Source organism: Phoca vitulina, unplaced genomic scaffold (assembly GCF_004348235.1).
Source record: "Phoca vitulina isolate PV1807 unplaced genomic scaffold, GSC_HSeal_1.0 scaffold1, whole genome shotgun sequence".
NCBI classification, from domain to species: Eukaryota; Metazoa; Chordata; class Mammalia; order Carnivora; family Phocidae; genus Phoca; species Phoca vitulina.
This window is the reverse complement of record NW_022589704.1, coordinates 85,972,695-85,998,429: the sequence shown is the minus strand read 5'-3', so window position 1 is coordinate 85,998,429 and position 25,735 is coordinate 85,972,695. Positions and strand designations below refer to the sequence as shown.

The 25,735-nt window shown below is 35.9% G+C and overlaps 1 protein-coding gene across 6 annotated transcripts in view; it reads right to left on the bottom strand.

Annotated features, from left to right (window-relative positions):
* Positions 1 to 25,335, bottom strand: part of LRP1B (LDL receptor related protein 1B) — a 1,853,519-nt gene extending 1,828,184 nt beyond the window's left edge. For 3 of the 6 annotated variants that reach the window (XM_032387847.1, XM_032388632.1, XM_032390176.1), the window contains exon 1: positions 24,375 to 25,335. In XM_032387847.1, coding sequence (XP_032243738.1) covers positions 24,375 to 24,570 — 196 coding nt within the window. In that variant the 5' untranslated portion in view covers positions 24,571 to 25,335. The remainder of the gene's footprint in view (positions 1 to 24,374) is intronic. The other 3 variants (XM_032389413.1, XM_032392587.1, XM_032394040.1) reach the window with 3 other exon arrangements.
* Between the last annotated feature and the right edge of the window lie 400 nt (positions 25,336 to 25,735).

Sequence of the window (25,735 nt, the reverse complement as noted above, 5' to 3'; positions counted from 1 at the left end):
AGTAGCAGAATGGTAAATGGATTGAACTTCCTAGTTCTTTTCAATGAAAAAAATTGTATAAATGCCTACTTCCAGCATTGACAATGATGAAGATGTCATTTCTTCTTTGATACATTCTATTAAGTAGGGCCAGTATGGGTGGGATGATACTTTTCATTGCTAACTTTCATATAGGGCTATATAGTTTGCAAAATGTAGAGTTTTGAAAAAATTCAGTAAAGAATTAAAATATTTTCTGTGGAATATGCTACATAGAGTGAGTGATTTGGTAGCCACTTAAGTGTAAGAGACAAATCTTAAGTTCTTAAACATTTGGTTTGAAAGGTGATCAACCAAAATGTTATAATTGGTACAAGCTTACAAATTTCCAGAAATAATTCATTAATACTGAAGATGTTTTTTTTTTTTTAATAAACCACAATAACTTTATATTTCAAAAACTTCTTCAGGGTCTAGAATTAACATTAAATCTACTGCCTAGCAATGGTTCATATTTTATATTATTTTATGTTTATGTTTCAATTATTAATATGACTATTTCTCTTCATGAAACATTTTAAATAACAGTGTCTTATTTCATGTGTTCCTTGGGGTTGTTTACTGTTCTAAGGCTCCTAAGGTTAAATTAGATAAAATATTACTTAACCTTATTTTCTAAAAGTACTTAGATTTATACAACATGAAAGCTGAACTTCTACAGTATCTCATTTCATGTCACTTAAGGCACTTGTCATCACAAAAAATGAGCTGCTTGTGTTGCTTGTACACATTATCTGCCACCCCTCGGAAGTCCTGTTTGCCACACTTCGGCCTCATTTTTTTTTCTAACACAGAAATGATGGCTTTTCATTACTGTGTCACTCACACTTTTTCTTGTAAGTCTAATTTTATCTAGCATGTCCACAATAAATATTTTTGAAATAGTAAATTATTAGTGAGTTGTGTTTTCCTGCCATCCATACAAGTAAGTTAAGGAAATGAGAATTAAACAAAAGAAATAAAGATTCCAAAATAGGAAACTGAAAAAAATCACAAAAGTGAACTGACTTTCTTTAATATTGTTGTGGAATAATTAAGTTTTAATTCTGTAAAACGTGCTATAGAATTTGGAAAGCACTTTGATTTTCTTACTCAGGTTTAAAGATTTTTATTTATTTATTTATTTATTTATTTACTTTATTTGAGAGAGAGAGAGAGCATGAGCAGGGAGGAGCAGAGGAAGAGCGAGAGAGAATCTCAAGCAGACTCCATGCTAAGTGCCAAGCCTAATAGGGGGCTCAATCTCAGCACCTGGAGATCAGACCTAAGCCGAAACCAAGAGTGAGACACTCACCTGACTACACCACCTAGATGCCCCTTCTTGCTCAGTTTTAAAACAACACCATATAATAAGTTGTCATTTATTACATTTTACAGATACAAAAATTCAGTTTTGGAGAAAATATGTGATTCGTTCATGGTTACTCTGTTAGGAAGCAGCAGAAGCTGGAGCCTGGATACAAAGCAAAGTCTTTGACTTCAGGGCTACTCTATATTCCATTGTAATTTTATGCCATTAATACACAAAATATACCAGAATTTAATACCTTTTATTTTTTGTCACTTGGAATATGCCATTGCTCAGTGTGAGCAGCCTTTTACCTCCCTGCATCTCATTTTCAAATCCTGGATCATTTTTCATAGCATGCTAAGACAAAGTCTAGAGTTTAATAATTAGTTTTAATAAAGAAGCCCTTGAAAAATCTAGCAGCAATAAAATATTTTCAAAGGTAAAAATTATATTATGTCTGATATGTACTAAGAGGTTTTACTGCATTCTTTAAAAATTGATTGCAGGAGCGCCTGGGTGGCTCAGTCGTTAAGCGTCTGCCTTCGGCTCAGGTCATGATCCCAGGGTCCTGGGATCGAGCCCCACATCAGGCTCCCTGCTCAGCGGGAAGCTGCTTCTCCCTCTCCCACTCCCCCTGCTTGTGTTCCCTCTCTCACTGTGTCTCTCTCTGTCAAATAAATAAATAAAATCTTAAAAAAAATTTGATTGCATATATATGTTAACTCTCATTTAGCTGAAATAGTTAATTAATGGAACACATACATGTCAGTATAAAAAAGTATATTATAAAGTTAATATAAAACTTTATATTTAAACTGTAATATTGCCTTAATTACAATAAACAGAGGTCTAAAATGTAAACAAATGTCTTTTTCTGATTAAGTTGATTCACATAGTTGATTAATTGTGTGCAAAGATGAGCAAGAAAGAAAAAAGAAGAAAGAAATTTTGACATATTTTAAAGTATTTACATTTACTGTTATTTTACAATATTTTCTGGGCTAAAAAAAATAATACCACTCAATAAGGTTTGTAAAAATGCATAAACAATAAAGATATATATTTTAATAAAAACAGATTATGTTCCTAAGCACTTTGCTTGATTCTACTATTATAATTCTTAGACAAAAGCATTACACCCCAAGAATTTAAGGCCACAAATATATCTTAATGGTTCCAAAGAGTTTTCTAATATATTGTTTTTCTGAAAGTCAAACATATTTCCCTTCTTAAATATTAAGATGCATAAGATGGCTCAAATATAAAAATTAATTTACAGGGAACTCTCTACAAACAAATATAGAATAGATGTGTTTTCTGAAGTGAATATTTCCTATGATTTTAGAGCCTCTATCATTATCTTAAATTATTTTTTCTCAAATAAGTTATTATTCATCTTCAATTCCATGTGAAACAGCAATCCTAGATGTAAGGTTAGCTGGAAAATCAAAAGGAATATGGTCAGTCTCTTCATATTCTCTGCTAGGAGTGTAATTTCCAAGTAATTTATCAGTAGATATTTAATAATTAAAAAGAAAAACAAATTCACTAAAGCATGGGCTGCATATGCCACTGACTACTATGCTCCTCTTGGGAGAAAAAAATCCATCAATGAATGAAAGTAGAATTCACATTTTTAGAGTCCTTCTCATCTTAATGATTACTTCATGGCACCATCGTTCTCATTTCCTGTAACTGCTTTCATTTGAAACACAAGCTATATTAGAATCCAAAGGACTAAAGTATTAAAGTACTAAAATCGGACAAGGCTGAATGAGGACACTTGGACATCCAACACTTTTTCATTGATGACCAAGTGGTTGGGATATGTACATTTTTTTTTCCTTTTTCAAATACCCCCTTTAATTAATCATTAGCATTTTTGTATGGGTTAACAAGATGAACTAAATCTTTTTTAAAGGGACAAAAACACCCTATGGATACCCACATTGCTCCACAGACCAGAGATCTAGTGACTATATTTTCAGTTACAGATTTTGGTTAAAACTGGCTTGTAGAATTTATTTGCCAAGGTCACTGGAGTTAGATCATTTGCATATTTCCCCCAACTGACTCCAGGTGAAAACTACTGAGCATGTCAAGTGGTGGGTGTCTCATTCATTACCTCAGAACAATTTATCACAGAAACTATGCTTACCCAAGAACTTTCCTGGTGAGTCTCAAGCACTGGTTTCCTTTTCAATGGATTTTTGAGAGACAAATAGCTCAATTTTTATGTGATAGGATTCTTCTGTTACAAAACATAAAATACCTCAAAAAAAAAAAAAAAAAAGAGCATGATGACCTTATAAGCAGCATGAACCTCAGTGGACTAGGAAAGAGTACATTTAGAGTGGACTTGGGGAGGAAACAACCATTTCCCAAAGATTGTTATTGCTTAATGAGATCCGTGACCACACATCCATTATGTGAGATAAACATGGTTCCCTGCTGGCTCCCCAAAGCTTGCTGACAGTTGGTGCTTACGATGTTAACTCACTTTAACACCCTAGAAATGTTCTAATGTCTTTTTCTCCTATTTCTATAATACTAGAGCAAGGCTTGAATCCGCCATGTAGAAAATATAACAGCAAGATTAAAACAGTATAACTTGGATAGTCTCTATAGTAATTCTGTATTGCTTATAGTAGCAACATATAAGTAATGCTTATTTAAAGAGGGCATCTTCTTCTATTTTCAAAAACATTTTTTGTAGTATCTATAAACTGATCAGATACAAAAAATCTTCAACTATTGGCTTACTCTAACAAATTATGTTTCTTTAGTAAAGGAAACCCAAGATTAACATTGCACATATTTTGCCTAGAACTACTTGTCTTTATTGCTTTGCAGGAAAGCAAAATTTTAGCAGTTTGGGGTTTAAAAGACAAAAATAATGAAAAAAACATACTTTTAAATTTTCAGATTATTTTACGTAAAGAGTAGCTCTTCCTAATGAGAAGTAAAGCATGCCTATCAGGCATCCCTCATAGTCCCCCTACCTGAAGAGAAAATAATAGCATCAGCAGAGTACAGTGTTAACATTCAAAAATGATATCTGGTTCAGTCGTTTTCAAAAGCTGTATAGAATGATACGTGTCATCTTAAAAGACACAAAGCTAAGCCTTGATTTTCTCTTCATTCTGATTTTCTGACAGAAAATCTTTAGCACACACACTCTGATGAGAAAGCAAACTACCCTTTATGTAAATTTATCACTTAGAGGCATTAAACATTTACTTGGTATTATACAATCACATCATTCTTCATGGAAAAAAAATTAGTATTTTTAATAAATATAGTAATGCCTGTGGAGAATAAAAGAAACAACAAATGTTCCTCCTGCCCCCACCTGTTTATTTTTTAAGGCAAATGCAAAAGCCTTATATGGGTAAAAATAAATAATAAAAACTTGAAAACTTTTGTTTTTAACCCATAAAAACAAAAAAAAAGTGCCATTTTATTATTACCACCAAAATCAGAGAAGTAGTCTAGATTACCAATAAGTTATTCTTTCTACTTTCAGATACAACATAGCAGCGTATCCCCATAGGACATTCAATACATGAACACAAAGTCATGACTTGAAGCACTACCGGTAAGTTAGCAAGTTGTGGGAGTAACTCTCTGTTTTCATGTAATCAAAATGTCATTTTAAGCTAATTGAAGAAAAAATAAATTATATTTTTAGAGACTAATGTCAGAAGAGAGTATGAAAATATATACCGAAAGTTATTCTTTGACGTTTCTTTTCTATTATAAAGTAGTTCATCAATTATAGAGATTTTATTTTTTTAAAGATTTATTTATTGGGGCGCCTGTGTGGCTCAATCGGTTAAACGGCTGCCTTCGGCTCAGGTCATGATCCTGGGGTCTTGGGATTGAGCCCCACGTCAGGCTCCCTGCTCGGTGGGGAGCCTGCTTCTCCCTCTCCCTCTGCCTGCCACTCTGCCTACTTGTGTTCTCTCTCTTCTGTCAAATAAATAAATAAAATCCTAAAAAAAAAAAAAAAAAGATTTATTTATTTATTTGAGGAGGGAAGGAGGGGCGGAGGGAAGGAGGGGCAGAGGGAGAGGGAGAATGAAACCCAAGCAGACTCCATGCTGAGCACAGAGCCCAACTCAGAGCTAGATCTCATGACCCTGAGATTATGACCTGAGCCAAAACCAAGAGTTTGATGCTTAACCAACTATACCACCCAGGTGCCCCTATTTAGATTTTACATGACTTCTTCTAGAGATGACTTTAAAAAGCCCACCTTAGGTCCACTGAATTATAAAGAACATTTTCTGCACATCTTACTGTTCAAGAGTTCTTGAATTAACCATAGTGAACCACAGAACTACATATTTTAGGTCAATTCTCTTGCTCCTCACTAACTTTGTACCTTCAATTCCCTGTGTTTAGAAGGTTCCCATCTAGGACAGCAATAGCCTACATGACATCTTTATGCTAATTAGAAAAGGTAACCCCCTCTGGTCCAATGTAACCCCAGACTAGGGCACAAAGCTTGGTAAGCTGAGTGAGACGTGGATGTCATTCCTCCCTACCATTCCTCTGCCTAAACCTTTTGCAGACTCTGCAACAGTTCTGCTCTTCCTACTATAATTTCACTGGCTTCTAAGAGATATTAACTGCCAACTGTAGGCAGTAAATACATATATAGTAATAAAATATAATAATAACTAGCAGTGATTGTGAGTTGGTGGTTTATATATCTCTATTCTATACTTACATCTCTTTGAGCTTTTTTGCAAATAAGCATACAGAATTTCAAAGAGATTATGTATCTTGGCCAATGTGACACAGCTAATAAGTGATAAAGCTTGGATTGGAATCTAAACTGACTGACTTCAAAACTTAATCTCTTAATCTCAACCTTAATGTGTTTTTTGTTTTGTTTTGTTTGTTTTAGTTTTTGTGTTTTTGTTTTGTTTCATTTTTAAATTACTGGGAATAACTCAAGTGTAGGTTCCTGGATCTTTTATATATTTTTCTCTTCTTATATTAAAGTGGTAGAAAGCACAAGATGATCTTGAGACAAAGAATTTGGAGAGTTTTTAGAGAAATATAGCCTTTTGCCTGTGGATAACGTCTTAACTTTATTAGAATATTTATAAACTACTAGAATGGTGTCTCCCGTTTATATCATACTATATGCGGGCATATTAAAACAGCCAATCAATCAACCAACCAACAGACAGGACACATTCATCTGTTACAATGGGAATCCTGGGATGAACAATATTGCATTCTGTTCATAGAATGAATGCCATTCTTAAACATATTCATCATACAAGACCATATGACTGAATACATTACAAAAGCAACCATTATTACTACTACCAGTACTAATAAACTTTCATTAACTGAGTGCCTACTATAAAAAGACACTTTATAGGTATTTTCTCAAAACCTCAAGACTTTATGGTAGATATCACACATTTCATCTATAAGGAAACTGAGATTTGAAGAGATAATGTAATTATCAAAGATAATACAGCTAATAAGAGCAGTCTTTTTTTCTACAACGGTACACAGCATTACTGCAGAGCATTTCAGCAAAGCCAAAGCTATGGAGCACTATCTGTTTCTCTTAGTGTTTGCATCGTTAATTCTACTATGTATACACATACCTAATATCACCTAGGAAATATTCTGTCCATAAATATTCAATCGTAATCTAGTCTAGCCTATAGATCTAATATCCAGTTTACAGAAAACATTGGTGAGGGGCCCCTGGGTGGCTCAGTCGTTAAGCGTCTGCCTTCAGCTCAGGTCATGATCTCAAGTTCCTGAGACTGAGCCCCACATCGGGCTCCCTGCTCAGAGAAGAGCCTGCTTTTCCCTCTCCCTCTGCTGTTCTCCTTGCTTGTGCTCTCTCTGTGTCTGTCTCTCTCTCTATCAAATAAATAAATAAATAATCTTAAAAAAAAAAAAGAAAACATTAGTGATTCAGGACCAAGATAAATAAAATAATGAGGAAATAAATTCAGAATACAAGATATTCTATAATTGGCATAATCATTTCAAAAGATAAAGATCATGAATAAAATGTGATGGGGTACTGTTCAATACAAATGAATTAAGAGACAAAATAACAAAGAAAAAGTATGATCTATGATTACCTAGTATTTAAAAAGAAAAAAGATATTTAAAAAACTATAAAATACATTTAGAGAAAACTGGAGAAATGTAAAATGAGCCAACAAAATCAAACAAAGAGGATGGTAAATGAAGGAAATGATCATTTTTGCTGGAGGAATCAGGGAAGATGTCATGGGATGAGAGGAATTTATTCAATGTATTCCAAGACATTGTTCTGTGATTTTTCAGCCTATATTGATTTCCTCATTGTCTAAACTCTAACCTTAACAATAGCATTTTTCAATAAATACTGCTAGGTCATATTCTCTAATTGTTTCTTATATGTAAACCTCTTCTCTCCAGGATTTCATCTTCTATTCTTCTAGTGGGCTCTGCAGTGCTCAAGACAAGACTACATAGTTGACACTCAAGTAGATTGAGACAACAGATATTTTTGTAGATACAGGATCTACAAGTCCTCCTCCTAGCATTGAATATGTTAACACAAAGCAATATGTACTGCAATAGAACTCCAGTGTAAATTAAAGCATTAAAGGATTCTTTGAAGTTAGTGGTAGTTTCATGCTCTTTTTGCAAAATTCAATCAAACTAGATGCTAATAAAAATAAGTTTGCCATTAGCCAGCAGGAGGAAGAAAGATCCTTCAGTGGTTACAGAATACAGCTTCAACACATCTTGGTGAGGTGGGAGTCTTTATGCATTATTCTCCTTATTTTACCAGGCAGGAAGTAGACACAGAGAGAGGCTAAGTGACTTGCCCAAGGACAAAGAGTGAGTCAGTTGCAGAGCTGGGAATTGAGCCCACTTCTCCCGGTTCCCAGTGTACAGCTTTTCTCAGCAAGCCATAATGCCTTTCAGATGGATCATTTCCTAAAATGTATTAAGTTGTTAAAAATTCAATATGGGTGTTGCATTGCTTTCCAACTAGTTCTGTTTCTCACTACCTTCCTAGAGCTATTATCAGAAGCTAAACTGATGGTTGGATCAATAATCTCACACCTATATTTTTTTAGACAATATACATTAAAACTGGATGTATCCAAGCACCTAAGATGAATCAGACTCTTTGGAGAGTGAGGTTGTGTTTGGCTCTTTTAGCAGATGGGGGAGGATCTTACAGTGAGGGGGAAAAAAAAAAAAACTGCAGCTCAAAGTTAGGAGAAACTGGAAATGATTAGGAAGAACAAGGCCTCATCAACCACCAGAAAGGCTTAAAAACAAACAAACAAACTCCAGCAATATGATGTTCATGGTGGCACTATAAAGGAAGAAAATTAAAAACTGCATACATTGAAAACATGGAGATCCTAGGCATTTTGAAAAGATTCTAGACACTTGTTTTTATACAAAGCTATTTTTCATTAGCTGGAATTTTATCCATTGGTTCATTGGTTCATCTTACCCATGAGTCATGGGCAAGAGCTATCTTTTTTAATCACAAGAGACTCATACTATGCTCCTATCATGCTAACTAAACCGGAAATGGTAAGTAAGCCAGATACTAACACTCCTATATGTCTTCTGACTTGATCACTGGAAACATCACCAACTCATCAATGTGTCCTTTACTAAAGAACCCAGACTCAACTATAGAATCTCTCTCAATACAGCAATCTGAATAACTACCGATCAGTCAAGATTTGTCCAAAAGATCAAACCCATTCACTATCTCTGGGGTATGCTTTTCTATTCACTGTCCATCCAAAAGACAAGATACAAAATCACTATAGGCCCATGGCCTCACCTGCCAGGTCTGACCAAATCCTTTGTTATCATCCCTTATATGACCTTGGAATTATAAGTCATAAGATTTATGAATTATCTGAATTAGACCATCAACTCCTGAGGGCAGAGATGCTTTTAAAAAAAAAAGTACCTAACACAGGTCTTCTGAGAAAAGATCAATAAATATTAATTGAGTTTATAAAATGTATGCGCTTTTTAAGAAACTTTGGAGACAGCGATATTTTGAATGCCTTAAAAAGCATCATCACCCATAATCACACTAATTAGGAATTTTAGTCAACAATCAATCACTACAGGGATTACTGTATTAAAACTAAAGAACTGAGGAACTGAGGGGTGCCTGGGTGGCTCAGTTAATTAAGCAGCTGCCTGCAGCTTGGATCATGATCCTGGGGTCCTGGGATCAAGCCCTGCATCAGGCTCCCTGCTCAGTGGGGAGTCTGCTTCTCCCTCTCCCTCTGCCCCTCATCCCTGTTCATGCTCTCTCTCACATGCACTCTCTCTCTGAAATAAATAAAATCTTTAAAATAAAAAAATAATAAATTAAATTAAATTAAAGAACTCAGCAAAATGATTTCTTTTGGAACATCAAAACATATCAGTAGAGGAATTATTCTTGCAATTGTTTACCACCCTTAAGATAATCTTATGACACTGAAGAGAGCACATCCACCTAAAAGTGTCTGAAGTTCCAATATCCCATGATATTGGAGTAGCAGTTGATCCCAGGGCAAAAACAGGGAAAATCAAGATGAGCTTGAATCATCTGGTTGGGTTAGAAAGAAAAAAAAATGCTCAAAAAAGGATGGGGGTATCTCAAAAGGGCCACAGTAGCCAATCTGAAAGACTTCCCAATGGCCAAAAGTAGAACAATTTAAGCAAGAACACAAACAATGATAGTATTAAACTATAACACAAATAATAAAATAAATACCTGTGAGTCTATATTGATGGAAGGAAAGAAGGAAGGGAGGGAGGGAAAGAGAGAAAGAGAAAGAAAGAAAGAAAGAAAGAAAGAAAGAAAGAAAGAAAGAAAGAAAGGGAAAGAGAAAGAAAGAACAACTTTTTCTTACAGAAGAATTCCAATTAATAAAGTAGAAAGAATTAGAAGGGCATCATCTCATCTAAGTGATCAAGGTTAACATCACCAGTAATAAGGCATATTGACATGCATCTCCTGATACCATACAATGAAGAGGGCAGATTTCTTATGTGACATTCTAGTCAAAAATACATAACCATAAGAAAATCTCAGGTAAACCAAATTGTGGGACATTCTACAAAATAACTGGCCAGGATTTTTCGATGGAGCTCAAGTCATGAAAGTAAAGCAAAGACAGAGATTGGCACAAATTGGAGGTCTAAGGAGATACGGCAACTTGATACAGTGTTGAATCCTGGATTGGATGTTGGGATAGAAGCAGTTCATTAGTAAAAAAACTAGTGAAATATAAAATCTATAGTTGAGTTACTAATATTTATTGTACCAATGTTAACTTTTTGTTTTAGTAATTGTATTATAGTTCTACAATATGTTAACATTAGGAGCAGCTAAGTGAAGAGAATATGGCAACTCGCTGTATTTGTTGTATACATTTTTTGCAAGTCTAAATTTTTTTCAAAATAGAAAGTTTTCTTTTTTAAAAAAAGCTGATTCAAATAGTCAATTTGGATATACTAATTCTTATGTCAACACAGGTATGAAATCTAAAGACAATGCGTGGAAATAGAGTACACACTTGGCTCTTATTAAGTCACAGCTTTCCCAAAGAAAGGGAAGATGAAACACAAACCTAAATGGGATTCCATTTGTGTCTCAGCATAAGAATATGTCTACCCATTAGGATCATACCTCAGCCATCTTTTCTTCACTATATTTTTCTTCTCCCTTATACTCTTTTCATTTTTTCATTCCACATTTTTTTTTTTTTGGGAGAGACAGAGAGAGTGCAAGGTGAGGGGGAAAGGGAGAGAGAGAATCTTAAGCAGGTTCCATGCTCAACATGGAGCCCCACACTTGGGGCTCACTCACCACCCTGAGATCATGACCCCACCCTAAATCGAGAGTCAGACACTTAACCGCCTGACTGAGCCACCCGGGCGCCCCTCATTCCACATTTCAATAATGATGTGTGTGGCACAGCAACACTGTTTTCACCAAATGGCTGTTACTTACCATCTAGAATATTTTTCATGAGGTCCCTGGAGTGCTGAGGCTAACTGAAATCATCCACATAGCATGTCCTCACCATTTTTAAGAGAGCTTTGTTTCTTTGATCACTTTCAGTGTCATGTTTCTGCTTCAAGTCACAGTTGGGTCTAACAGCATTCATTTTCTGTGGGGTCTTTAAGAATTTTCTCTGTATCCACATTCTCTCCCCCCGATCCTGCCTTTATGTCTCAAAGGAGAGAGGAAGTTTTGAAGGCACAGATGCAGGACACTGTTGAAATTCATCTTTGATATCCTTCCTCCCAAAGCCATGACCTATAACAATTATGCACTCCAAATTTCAAGGCATTATGCTCAGCTCTCTAGGGCCACTTTTGGTTTGCAATGCACCTAGTAAAATGTCTTTCTGCTGCGACCCAGTCCAACCCTATGCTGATGCCTGCAACTGGAGGACTCCACATGGGTGACAGGCTGTCAGCTTGGGTGTTCAATCCATCAACTTGTGTTTTTGACCCCTATAATATGATTTTCTTTGTGTTGTGTGTGTGTGTGTGTATGTTGCTTTTTATCTTGACGGGCAATATTTAAAACTTAAGGCATTATGCATAATAATCCAGATTCTGGGCCACTCTTAAACTATTTAAAGGTCTGGCAACGCTTGGCTCACATTCACCCAAGGCCACAATCTGCTCCAGTCACATATCAGCTGCTCCTTTGGACAATGTGGGTGTTCTCTAATTTACACGTCTCCCCGTGGGGCACCTTCTGACTAGCCTGGGTGCTGTCTGAATTTGTGTTTGTAACACTTGCCCTGTGTCTTGCCCTTCAATTCATAAAGTTGAGTCAGATATGTCTGAGTGCCATTACCTACCATGATGAGCAAAGAGATCTAGGCAGCCTTTTCTCTGAGTGAAGATCTCAGAAGCCATAGGCAATCTATTTCTCTCCAGGTAACTATAGAAGAAATGTGGCCTATCATTTGCTCTCACCGGCAGAAGGGAGGGAAGAGCGCAGGATTGCTGCTTCAGGTTCCTTTATATGATTTCCTGCTTTTTAAGAAAATATTACTATTGTATACTGAGTTCCACACTCACAGGGTGACTCTCAAGCGAGAGTCTGGGACTTGGCGATAGAGCCAATCCTGCTGCATTTCACACGGAAGAGAGTTTTACTAATCCTCTTTGGCATTCATCTCTAAATCTTGGTGAACTCAAGCAGCTTCAATCTCTGAAAGTTTATTTTTGACTTAAGTGATTTCCTTGCTATTGCTAGATTTTTCAGGTGTCTCGCCAGCTTAACTGCTATCTGAATAAGCTTTGTTTATCTTCCTTGGCTCTTTATAGCAGGTTTAAGTCTGTTCCAAGGGGTCACAACATTTCCTGCCCAATGCCTTTTATTCTGAGCGTGCAGTCAATAATTATTTTTTGCTTTACCTAAAATATAAATAACTCCCTTATACTCATTTTGAACTTTTTCCCATAGTGCTTTCCTTATGAAAGGAAAAAAAAGCCCTTCAGCAGACCTCTGTGTGATGTGAGCAGAGTTCTAGTCAGGGAGCATAAATCATGCCTCCTACTCACAAATATACAAGTAACCCTTCCCCTTCCTGCTGTTTTCAATTACTCAGATTAATTTATTTCCAAACTTTTTGGCACCCCCCCTGCTAAAGTACACAGCAAACAAATTTACAGCGAGTCCCAAATTAAATATTAATGCAAAATCTTTCAGCCTCAAATTTCATTTGGTTCAGTCACTCAAAAATTTAATAAGATTTTGGTGTTTATTTCATATTTAACTTATTTCTAGGCAAAATGCTGATTTTACTACTGAAATTTTGGAGCCAAATTATTAAAGGGGATTTTGACAATAGGAATGAAAAATGGGCTGAACTTAAAGTTATACACAAATTTGATTTCTGCACATGCATCTAGCAAATGTCTGCTAAACCTGCATGTAAGCTCTTTACACAACAAATAAATTGGTTAAGATCCTTCGTTTCAATGTCTTGTTGTTGTTGTTGTTGTTTCAATACCTTATTTATAAAATTTAAAATGCCTGAGCTTTGGGTCTCTTTATTTTAACCTAATGTCTTTAGTGTATGTCTTCCCTTCTTTAATCAAAAGATGTATCATGTTTGAAAAACTAGAAAGCAAGTTGTCTTTTTAAACATTCTATGTAATGATCATGTAGCTTTTTCAAGGTAGTTTCTCTGAATGAAGTGAAGTATTTCCTCCACAATGCTGCTGCTAGTAACATAAGGTAAATAGTGTCAAAAAGGTTGATTACTCCCAGTTGCTTTCTTGGCACTAGATGACCTGTATAACTGAAAAAGAAACTGAGTGGGAATATTTGGGGGGCCAAATTTGCACTTTGGAATGCAGATTTGAATATGAAGTTTTAAAACCAATTTCTCACTTTTTCTCAAGGTAGATAACAGGAAAGAGAGCAAAAGGAAAGGAACAATAAAAAAAATCAATGGAATCAAATCCTGAAACAATTTTTAAATAACTTAGGGTGTAGAGTAACTCACTCAGCTTCATACTAACAGTATTTCTTCAAACACTGTATTCCTTTCTTCATTCTCACAGACCTTCTGGGCTCTGATATTTTTTCCTTTACCATCAGCTTTATAATACCTTTCTCTCTCCTTTCTCTCAACTCTTTTTCCTTTCTAGCTCCAACAAGAACTCAATAGACCCAAATGAGTTTGTTTTGTCGCCATAAGCAATCTTTTCCTGAAAATCCAAACTTGCACAATTGTTAAACTAGTGTTTCATTGCTTGTCCTGGTTCTCCTTGTTTAGTTGTTTCTTTCCCTAGTCTATAAATCACACTGAATGGTACATAGTAGTTACTGTAACAGTTATTCAGTGAATGTCTGGGTACAGAATAATCCAAGGGCCCTGACTGACAAAGAGGAATACCCACTAGGTCATAAATGCTTACCCAGTAGATTTTCCACCATTTACTGTCACTACCCCCTTCCTTTCTACAGTTTTCTTGGAAGTTCCAGGCAGGGTAATGAATATAGCCAATAGCAGCATTCTTAACAACTTCTTCCCTTTAATCAAATATTCATTAGTGGGAACTCGACTATCAGCACAAATTCTTCTCAGTCATGTCAAGAATTTGGGGACAATGAAAATGAGTTCTTCCTTGAAAACTCTGAGGATTTCAAGGGGAAAAAAATGCACAAATGAATCTTCATCACACAGGCCAGTGCCTATTCCTTCCGCTGTTATATTCATTTAGATTAGCAGAAATAAAAGAAAAATAATTACTGCCATTTTTACTAATGCTTAGACTATCACTAAGTGCATTATTTTAACTAAAGCCCCAAAGAATACTATGAGTCCGACTCTACTAATTCCATTCTACAGACATGGTATGGGAAAACATGGAGTAATAGGGAAGATGGTATTAGAAATTCTGAAATATAAGGGAAAAGGTAATAAGGCAAGCAATATTGCAGGGTTCACATGTGGCCATCACATGCTTTACACTGAGAAACATGTTTCATGCAAATCAATAAAAGGTGCTGGAAAAAGGAATGCATTCATTTTTAAATAGCTCTCACTGTTAACCTTTACTTTCAAAGATAATAGTTTGAGGCTGTATTTAAGGATATAGCCTTAGCCTCTCATTATATTGACTGGTGCTGCATTCAGTGTTATAGAAAATCTTCCTAAATTAAAGATATGAGTTGCTTCTCTACCTGGTCCTCATCTACACTGCCATCTCCTCATTTAAGCCACCAACATCTCTCTCTAGGACAATTCTGACAACCCTTTAACTAGATTACTGTAGCCCTCTTATCCTCCTTCATTCAGCAGCAACAAGCATGAGCTCTTAAAAATTAAGTTGTGTCACGTCACCTCTGATTAAACATCCAATTGCTGCCTGTTGTAATAATAACAAAATCCAAATGCCTCACCTTGATCTGCACTGTCCTTTGTGACCTGTTAATGGCTTTACCATAAATATGCCTTTTCCTACTTGTCCTCTTTCCCAAACACGCACAGTTCACTTCAAACACACAGATTTTCTTTCTCTCTCTAAAATACCAAATTCTTGACTCCCTCTCAAGGGTGTGCATGGAAAGCTTCTCCTTCCGAACTACACATACTTGTTCCCTCTCATTCTCTTGTATCAGCAAATAGGCCATCCTTCTCAAAAGGCCTTCTATGATTACAACCACCAATTACTTATCTCGATTGCATTACATTACTTTTTATTTCTTCTTAGAACAAAATATTATTTGTTTATTTGCTGACTGTTTCCTCCTGCACTAAAATGTAAGCTAAATCAAACCAGTTACATTGTCTAACGTGCTCACTTGCCTCACTCCTAACTTCTAGAACAGTACCCGGCACATATTTGCTCTACTTTGTTGAATGAGTGGATATGTAAGTGAATGACCACCAACCACATGGATTGGGAATCATATGGATTCAGTAGGGAAAAAAACTGAAAAAAATTAAAGCATCCTGAACATGTAAGGGATTTCTGGTTTTATAGTGAAATACAGGATATAATGTTTTCACATACATTATTTTCCTTGCTCTCATGAAAGATGTAAGGGAGACCACTTTGTCTCTTTTATGGAATTGGTTGGAGTGGTTTTCTGGAAAAGTCTGGCGGTGTTTTCACAGGCACCCAGATTAAAATACACATAAGAGAAAACCCTCATGCTCTTTATAACCTTATGTTCTCCCAGCAATGAGAGCAAGCAAGAAGAATGGAAAAGGTGCTAAGATTTTGGTTCTTACACTACGAGGATTAATTTCAAAATAGTTGACAATATCCTTAACAAGCGCAAATAGGAAGAAAACATCCTAGTAGGGGAAAGAACTGTATCTAAAGATGGACAGATGCAAAATGTTTAAATTATAAATTCCACTTATTCTTTTTTTTTTTTTTTTTTAAGATTTTATTTATTTATTTGATAGAGACACAGCGAGAGAGGGAACACAAGCAGGGGGAGTGGGAGAGGGAGAAGCAGGCTTCCCGCGGAGCAGGGAGCCCGATGTGGGGCTCGATCCCAGGACCCCGGGATCCTGACCTGAGCCGAAGGCAGACGCTTAACGACTGAGCCACTCAGGCGCCCCAAATTCCACTTATTCTTAATGTTAGCCAATGTTGGATTAAATCAACATATTTTCTCCCAAGGAAGATTTGTATGCACTAACATTATGCGCCATCAACATGGTGCTGGTGAACTGCTAGCCTTTTTGTTAAAATAACAATACAAGGACTCAGCCAAAGAGCCTGAATTCTGAGTTAGTAACTCTATCTATAAATCTTAGTTATTTTTTAAAAACAATCTGAGAAATACAAATACCCAGTAGGCACAATCATAATATTTTTACCTGAAGAGGCAAAAATCTCACCCATGAGTTGGCATCGTTATCACTGTACTTTCAAGAGCTTAATGATGAGAAAATGCCTTAAAATTTAATAGAGTTGAGTAAAGTGGAATATTTTAATAAAGCATACTTGCTATTTTAACATTTTCATACCAATAAAATATACCATTAAAAGCTTTAGAAAATGCACACAAGGTCTTAGATAATCTAAAAACCAAATCTTTTTTAAATTTCTAGAATGCATATTTTAGCATAAGTCTGAGGTTCCTAATTGCCTCAGTTACTTGGTCTGTGTGGATAGAAGTTTCAATAAATCCTTAATGTCAATGCACTATTTCAGCATCTTTGTCCTTCCTTTCCTTATAGATCCTAATTTCTAAGGAAAACAGACCATTCTAAACCCATTTCTGTTATCAGCCTTATACCTACAGTTTTTCTTTCTCACAAATATCTTAAAATACCCTTGGAACACTCAAAGCAAGCAACCACAACTAAGTTTTACTTCTCCTCTTCTCCCCCACCCCCATTTTTAGCTATCTTTTCTCATTTTAAGAAGAAAGGGCTACGATGACAAATTGTCATTAAAGAAAAACTCAGTGGTAGAAAAATTCTTAAGGAATTATGTATTCATATTTCTAAAGTTAAGCTGTCCTGGAAGTCTTGAAGGTTGTCAATGCAACGTGGAAAAGTTAGGAAGGAACGTCCTATTGATGGTAAGAATAAAACAAGAGATGATCTGTGCTACCTTGATCTTACCTAAAGAAGAAACGTATTCTTTCGAATAAAATGAGGTCGTGTTTCAACAATACCTGTCTTTGGTCTGAAGGCTAAGCCAGCCAGGACAATGAGGTGCATGCATCTCAGGAAGGGATGCCTGACTGTTAATAAGAATGCACTGTGAGATAAAATGTAACGCCGGCATCTTAGCAAGGCAACGCGCTCTATCTTCTTCAAGTATTTTTTCTTCTTTTTTCTCTTACTTAATAAAGTTAGAAGAAATCTCATATAAAAAGGTACTTTCTCAACTCGTTTTCTATAAAGGATATAGTTATAATATTAGTCATGTATTAGTGGAAACTTTCATACGTACATGATTATATCTGAGAAAAATAAGACTAAACAGATGACTGTACAGTAAGAATATATTAATCGAATTACTTTTCATTGTTTCTACAGGTAAAAGACACCTTTGACAAGTGTTGCATATTTACAACTATTTTGGAATATTTGAGAAACCCCAAATATATCATTCAACAAATATGAGGGCATAATTATTGAACAATATAAGTAACAAAATCATTACCAACTTAAGCATTAGCCTTTTGCACTGGTGATACTTATAAGAACCTGACCTACTGGGAAATCAACAGCAAATGAATGGGCCCATTTATTTAACTATACCATTGCATTTTTTAACCATAATCGGACATCTAATTGCAGACTGAAATTAAGTTAATGTGATTGCATGAGAAAGTTATTATAGTCACATTTATAAACACACTAAATCCTGTTGTCTATTTTATCACTGCAATGATTTCTACTATATATCCTATGTTGAGAGAAAGTCTTAACTTTGAAATAACATTTAGGAATATATTTTAATTTTTAAAAATATTTTACAAAATGAGAAAAATAAATTCAGTTAATAAAGCCTATAAAGAAAAATAATAAATTTCTAATTACTTTCAATAAAGTAATTATCTGACTATGAATGAATTCAGAGCATATACTTATTTGTATTCTAATAGTATTTTAGATTCTTATGCTAACCATGATAAAAATATATATTACTACAAAAATATATTAAATTTCTCTGTTATGACAGGAATAATGGCAAAGGTACATATTACTTACTCTACAAAGTATAGAAGGTAACTGTCATGCATATGTCTTTTAGGGAAATACATCGTTATTATTTTTTGCCACAAAATTCAACTTTAGGCTTTTAAAGCAAGATCAGTTCTATTGTTTTACCAGATCTGACTGGCTACTATCTAAAACTTTGATTCCCATTTAGTTACTAGTCAGTTTCATCAATTAGTTTAGTCAGGAAGCTCAGTCAAAATAATTGGGTTTGTATGGAGATAGCCTTAATCAATAGGATGGAGAGAGAGACGGAAACTATATTTTGGTATCACTGAATTCAGAACAGAGCAATAAATAATACATATTTTCTAACTTGGCCTTGTAGTTATGCCAGGGGGGAAATGGGAGGCCACCAAATCATTTATGAGGAGAAAATATAGATCTAAAATTGTGAAGGCAGCTTATAGCAGAAAAACTCCTAATAGAAAAATATATATATAAATTTTAGAGGTCAAAGCTTACTTGTTCTGATGTGTTGCAAAATTTTCTGAAGCTTTCATTCCCCTTTCTATAACATAGAGGGTTCAGATGTACTTGGAGAGGTTGACATTTTATTAAAATGAGAGAGCACAAAATAGTGAGAACAGTGATTAAATATTATGGCAAGCACAATACTTTTCAAAAGCACGTGAGGTAGATACACTCATTGCCACACGTGGATTAGTCCAAAAGTAATTTTTTAAAACTCTAATTTTTAGAGATATGTTCATAGTTTAATATTTAAATAATAGAACATTTTTCCCCCCAAGGAACTAACAAGCTCTAAAGATCTCCGTCCTAACTAAAACAACTGGAAAATGTCCCCCAAGGCCTGTAGACCCTTAGATTTGTGATTGGTATGTGGCAATTTCATCCCTATGCATCTAGTTAATGGGTTTTTATATAGGTTATATTTGGAGAATAACAATCCACATGGAAATTAAAAAAAAAAAAAAAGGATTAAAAAGTATCCCAGTACTTTTCTGTTTGATTAGTTTTGTCCTCCATTCCCCACCAAAAAAAACAAACAACAAAAACACCTTGTTATTTGCACTCTCTGTGCATCAAGGTGGTTTTTGTCATTATTCTTAGATTAAATATGGGGACCCTGATTTCTTCTTCTAGGTAGTTTTTGAACTGCCTAGAGTAAACATGACTATTTCCTGATAGAAGTTTGGTCCAGTATGTATTCTGGTTAACTCATTATAGGAGTACTCAACCTTTCACTTTAGTTTTGTTTAGCATTCCAGCTGCTAAAAGCATTGTTTCAAATTTTAAGCATGGAGGGCATCGTAATTACAGGTATTTCAAAAGCAAATTCATTGTAACATTTATATCCTCCACTGTCATATTTTGTTACAACAAAATATTTGTTACATTGGAAATTCATCATTAGAATATTGCATGTTGGGTCTTGGGAGTTGAAAAATAATTGTTGAAGTTTTTCAATTTCATATTTTTGTTTTTCAAGGAGGCAATATCACAAAGACAGACATACATTTTCTGGAATTTGGAAAAATGAAAGTTTCATATAAAAATTCTCTCTCTAATTTTTAAGCTAGAGTAGTGTTTTTAAAGGATGTTTGTGCCAAGGCAGCCATTTTAAATAAGATATGTATATATAATCTTAAAGAAGATTTTAAATATATATTATTTAATATGATCTATATTATGTATATAGTAAGTGGGTTGCACTCACTGCTAAATTAGTTTAATAACATCATGTTGGTACAATCATGTTTAACTTTTAGCATTAATTCTACTTTCTTTGAATGCACCTATCTAAAATGAAGACAAGTATTTCCTCTGTACAAGAATTGTTTTGACAGACAGCTACAGAAGATAGAGAAATCTTTCAATACATCTGGTTGGTACTTTTTACTATACAAAATCCCTATTACTAGGAAGGAATTGAAGAAAGGGGAGTGCACATTTCATGTAAGATATAAAAATTAATAGTAGAATCATGAAAACAAATTGATCATAGTAATATATAGAATGGAGGGAAGATACAGAGACCCCTCAACCATTGCAATTATTGTAGAAGACCAAATCATATTCAATCCAGGTAACTTTAAATGGAGCCTATCTTTATGGTATACCCAAGGCTCTGAAAAAAAAAATGACAAGGCAAATAGTAAGAAATCAATGTCCTGGATCCAATACACTTGCAAACTAAAAATTTCTGCACGTCTCCACCATAAATGACAAGTAGTATTTAGAAAGTGTCATATCATACTTAAGAATATATTCACCATATCACTCATCCCCCACTCTAAGAAGATAGACTTCCTTCACTTCCAGTTAAAAAAAAAAAAAAAATCACTTCCATCTTAAAAATTCTCGCATTCTTAACATTTGAGTTTTCTGCAAATTTGCATGTATCTCCCAATTCTTAGAGGTTTAATTATATCTAACCTCACATTGATGGAAGTTTCTTTAAATTATTTTTTATACTGCAAACATTTTCATACGATATTTATTATGAAATGAGAAGAAAATAATTATTTTAAAAATTATTATTTTGTCTAAAGATACTTTAATCTCTTCTTTAGGAAATACTAATTTGGATTTAGTCTTTTCCTAAATTTATCATTTGGTTTTTTCCCCATTTTTCTTTCCCTCACTTACTCTGTTCACTGCAATTCACATTCTTTCTCTTGTTTTAACATATTGAAATTGTTCTTTGTTTTCCCATTGTCTCCTTCCATTCCTACCAGTTTCAATTTAAGCTTGAGAAAAGAGAGAAAGAAGAAGAAATCTCAAAGATTACAGAGACTTCTTCAAAACAAAACTTGTATATTTGTGGAATACAAAGAAATATGGATGGCAGTTCATTCTTCTTTAAGGGAAGGAAGATTAAAATTTTGACATACACATGATTGCCATTTTTAGATGGCTCTATAGACATATACATTTAAATGATTATAACAGCATGAACTTTAATTGTTTGAAAATATGTTTCCCCATCTTATCAGACTCAGGAATTTAAAAAAGACTAGTTTTAGATTTCTCAATCCCCTTTATTTTCAAAAAATTTGACAATTTAAAATACACTTCCTTTTAAGTCTTAATCCCTATCAAGCAATACTTTGATATGATATGACATTGTTATATGACATATTGGTTGATCCTAAGTGAATATGATCTATCCTTCACGTTTTGCTGTTAAGAGTTACAAAGATGTTTCCTTCTTTAGATGTGATGAAATCTAATAAGAACTGACACGTACATTAGCTTAACTCTGTATCAAAATCAATATAAACCAAGAAAATAAACAATGTGGAATTAGAAAGACAAGTGGATGTGTGTAGATCAAACACAAGCAAATACCTTAAAGTACTCTTGTTTTTTAAAAAAAATGTTTGAGTTTATACTCATAAACTTACAAAACAAGGAGCAACACAAGTAGAAGGTAATACAACCAATTCTATCTAGTTCACACAGTTTAAGAAGTCACCCATTACCCAATATATATTTGGAGAACCTGAAAGTGATTTTTCATTTTCTGGCACAAAGCTGTCTCCTGCACTACAAAACACACCTGTGTAATTCACATGCCTGTTTTATTCTTCAAGGACAATTGACATAAGCCTGTGCAGAAAGCTACATCTCATTAACCTCTTTCTTGAGTTTATATTCCCGTATCGTCTGTTTCAGCACTTCACTGAGGAAAGTTTGTCATAATGCAGCAGCACTTTCTTTTTTAACTTTAAACAAGATTTTCTCTTTTTTTCCCCTTTTTCCAAGTGGGACCCACCCTTTTTACTTTTGACAGATAGCTGTGACAATTTTAGCTCCTTTCTGTTAGGAAAGTTGTGTTAAATATATATGATAGTGGCAAAGTGTTGGTCTACAACTATTTTTACTTGTGCTGTCTTATAATAGTACTTTTTATGCTGACATGGTGATATATGACACTATTTCAGTTCTAGGAAAAAGTAACAATCCTTTTCCATATGCCCTGTTTATATCTTAGCTGTCCCTGTCCTCATGTAACAATTAAATTTGCACCAAATTTTTATCTTTTAAGATACTTAGTTTTCTATCTCAGGAGAAAATCGGGGTCTTCATGTTTAACTTTTTATGATCTATACAATTCTCTTCAGGTATCCATTCTAATCATTGCGGTAACAACTCCCTCCCTCATAAACACATCCAAAATCACTGAGGACTTAGCTCTAGATGAGATCAAATTTGCAGAGATTGGGGACTCAATCAGAAAAAGCCCAAGAGCAGGAGTCTGCAGTGCCATTATATTCTGCTAGCTCACAGGGCTGAAAAGCTTCATTCTGTTCATCTGCTCTGGTCCAACTTCAAAGATTCTTCCTAAGGAAGGTTGAGAGCTGATTGTTCCAGATCAAAGACGTCATCATTTCAAGTTAGAGCTATGTGCTCCCATTTTATCAGTATAGTTTTCAACTATTCCACACCAACTTCAAGGCAAGTTAAGACAAGTTTAGAAGCTATGTGGTTAGGTGGCAATGATACCTTTAAAAGATTATCACTCAGTTAATGTCAAATTTTCTAAAGGAACTAATATTAGTCTCACCACTGGTAAAGGAAATGTGTGAGCACATTATAAAGACCATAATCTGGTTGCCAACAGCAGGTTGGATAGAAACACTACAATTCATTCTCCTGTTCTTTCCTATAATGAAGCAATAATTTTTAGTCAATTCATAATTCGCTTCATATGAACACAGTCACTAAATCTCCCAGTGCAACATTTTCCCTATTTACTTGACATCGGGATCCAGGATCCTTTCTATCTTTGTTATTTCTCTTTTTTTTTCTAATTAAATATCATTGACAACAGCAACAAACCAAAATATCATATATATATATATATGAAACCTAGATCTATGATACTCCTGATTTTACTCTAGGGAGTTAACCATTCCAATGCCAAGGGCCCAAATATTCATCTACCTTCCCCCCCACCCCTGCCTTTTTTTCATCCGTGCAACTGTTGTCAAAGATTGTCAAACTTGCACAGGGATTCCTGGGTTTCCAGATCAAAAGTTTACACAGTCTAGGTTTATTATCATTCCCACCTCCTCTCTCCTCTGCTCCCCATACACATTCCCATTTAAACTTCTACCATTCATCAGCTATTTGGAAACAAACAAACAACGGCAAAACGCCAGTGGTGGGTAAACATCGTCTGGTACCATGAGCTGTGCCACAGACCTTCAGAATCAAGAAAGTCAAGTTCAAGCAGGTGCCTGAGCCCAGAAGCCCCTTGAAAGCCTAAGCCTCTTGGCTGATGACAGGAATCTTGCTTGAGTCTGCCTCAGGAAGGGACTATAGAATCGAAAGGGGCCTGAGTCGGCGCTTTCCCCCCTCCACACACCCTGGGTGCAGCAAGTAGGGAAGTTAACCAAGAGCTAAGTTAAGGGAGCACACACAACGCGGAGAAGCCTGAGCCTGCAAAAGCTCAAAGCTATGAAGAGTAAGCGCCGAGGGAAGTCTTGGAAAAGCGAATTCTGATCCCAACATCTGCAGCGCTTGGGTTGCGCGGGCAGAAGCGCGCAGTCAAGTCCAAACGGTCCCAGTGGGGGACAAAATCAGGACCGGTAAACGGCCAAAGAGAAAAGCTGGGGGTGGGAGGAAGCCGCGGACTCTGGCACCTGGTTCAGAAATCGCCCACCGCACCTCTCACCCCCACGAGGCCAGAGCACTGTGGCCAACCAGTCCCGGGGAGCGGGGCCACAAGGACTTAAGTTTCACACTCACTTATCTACAGGCATGGCCCAGCAGGAAAGCCGAGGAAGAAAGGGGAAGCCAGGATGGAGTTATTTCCTTACCTCTGTCGGCTCCCACGGTCAGCACCTTGGCGATAGGCAATAATCCCGAGAGAGTGAGTAAGGCGAGGAGAAACTCGGACATTGTGGTCGCTCGGTAAGGAAGCCTGCGCTGGAGACTGCTCCGCGGCGCCCTCGGCCCGGCGGCGGCGGCGGCGGCGGCGGCGGAGGCTCGGAGCCCCGAATCGAGCAGCGTCATTTACAAATGTCACTGGAAATTCTTCAGCTCAATGAGCCCAGCCAGTCTGCCTTCTCCTGCCTGGAGCAGGATGTGGAAGGTGTACGGATGCGTGCGTGTGGGAGAGAGAGAGTGTGTGAGCGCCAGCGAGCCGCTCGTGTGTCTTGACTTTTCAATGCAGGGTACGTCTGATCTTACATCACGCAAAGAGGGGCAGTGAGAGATGCCAGCGGATGGGAATTCACTGATTAATCACCGAATCCACCACACACCCCTTCGTCGTCCACATAAATCACATCTATTACTTAGTAAGAGGCATTTAACACAACAGGAAAATACCACCGCGAACTGAGAGCACCACAAATCACAATTATTTCCGTCTCCTTGAAGGGAAAGTAACTCCAAAGCTGGTTCTGTAGGGATTTGGGTCTTTAGAGAAGGGGGAGACTTCTGCATTGGGCTGAGCCAGCCAGGCGCCTAGGAAGCTCCGCATTTAAGAGCCAGCTCGGAATTATCAGCTACAGCGCTGGGATGCTTCTCTCGGCAAAGCAGCTTCGATACCTTCCCTCCCTGGAAGCTTCCTTCCCGGCAAGGAAGGACAAGCTAAGTAACTGAGCTTCTCTTAGGGAAATGGTTTCCTCTGCTCAACACACAAATGCGAAGCTTTCTGAATTGCTCTTTTAACTTTTATGCTGAGTAGCACCTGGGGACAAAGATGCAAAATATAGTGACTCAGCAGAAACAAAACCCAAAACAATCCCCAAAGTCATTACCCCTTGCATAAGAAGGGAAAGTGAATGCAAAGATGTCCCTAGGCAGGGAATCATAGAGCAAGGGATTGGTAGTGTGTTTTGCAGCGATTTCTCTCTTTAAAAGGGTTCCTCGAACCATTTTAAACATGTGTTGAGGATTTTTTTTTTTTTACTGTTTTTGCCTTGTTTTGTTTTTATTTTTCCACATAGTACAGTTATAGTTTAAAAACTTTCCCAAACCATCTGAGGCATGAACATGAATCAGTGGAATTAAAAAAAAAAAAAGTTGTTTGTATGACCACTTGAGTTTTTAAATATGATCACTCAAAAACCTAAAATTTTAGTTAGCCATTCAGAAATGGGTAAAGAGTTAAAACTCAGAAATCTTAGTAGTTGATGGCTTATTTTTTCCTTATCCATAACTCTTGCCTAAG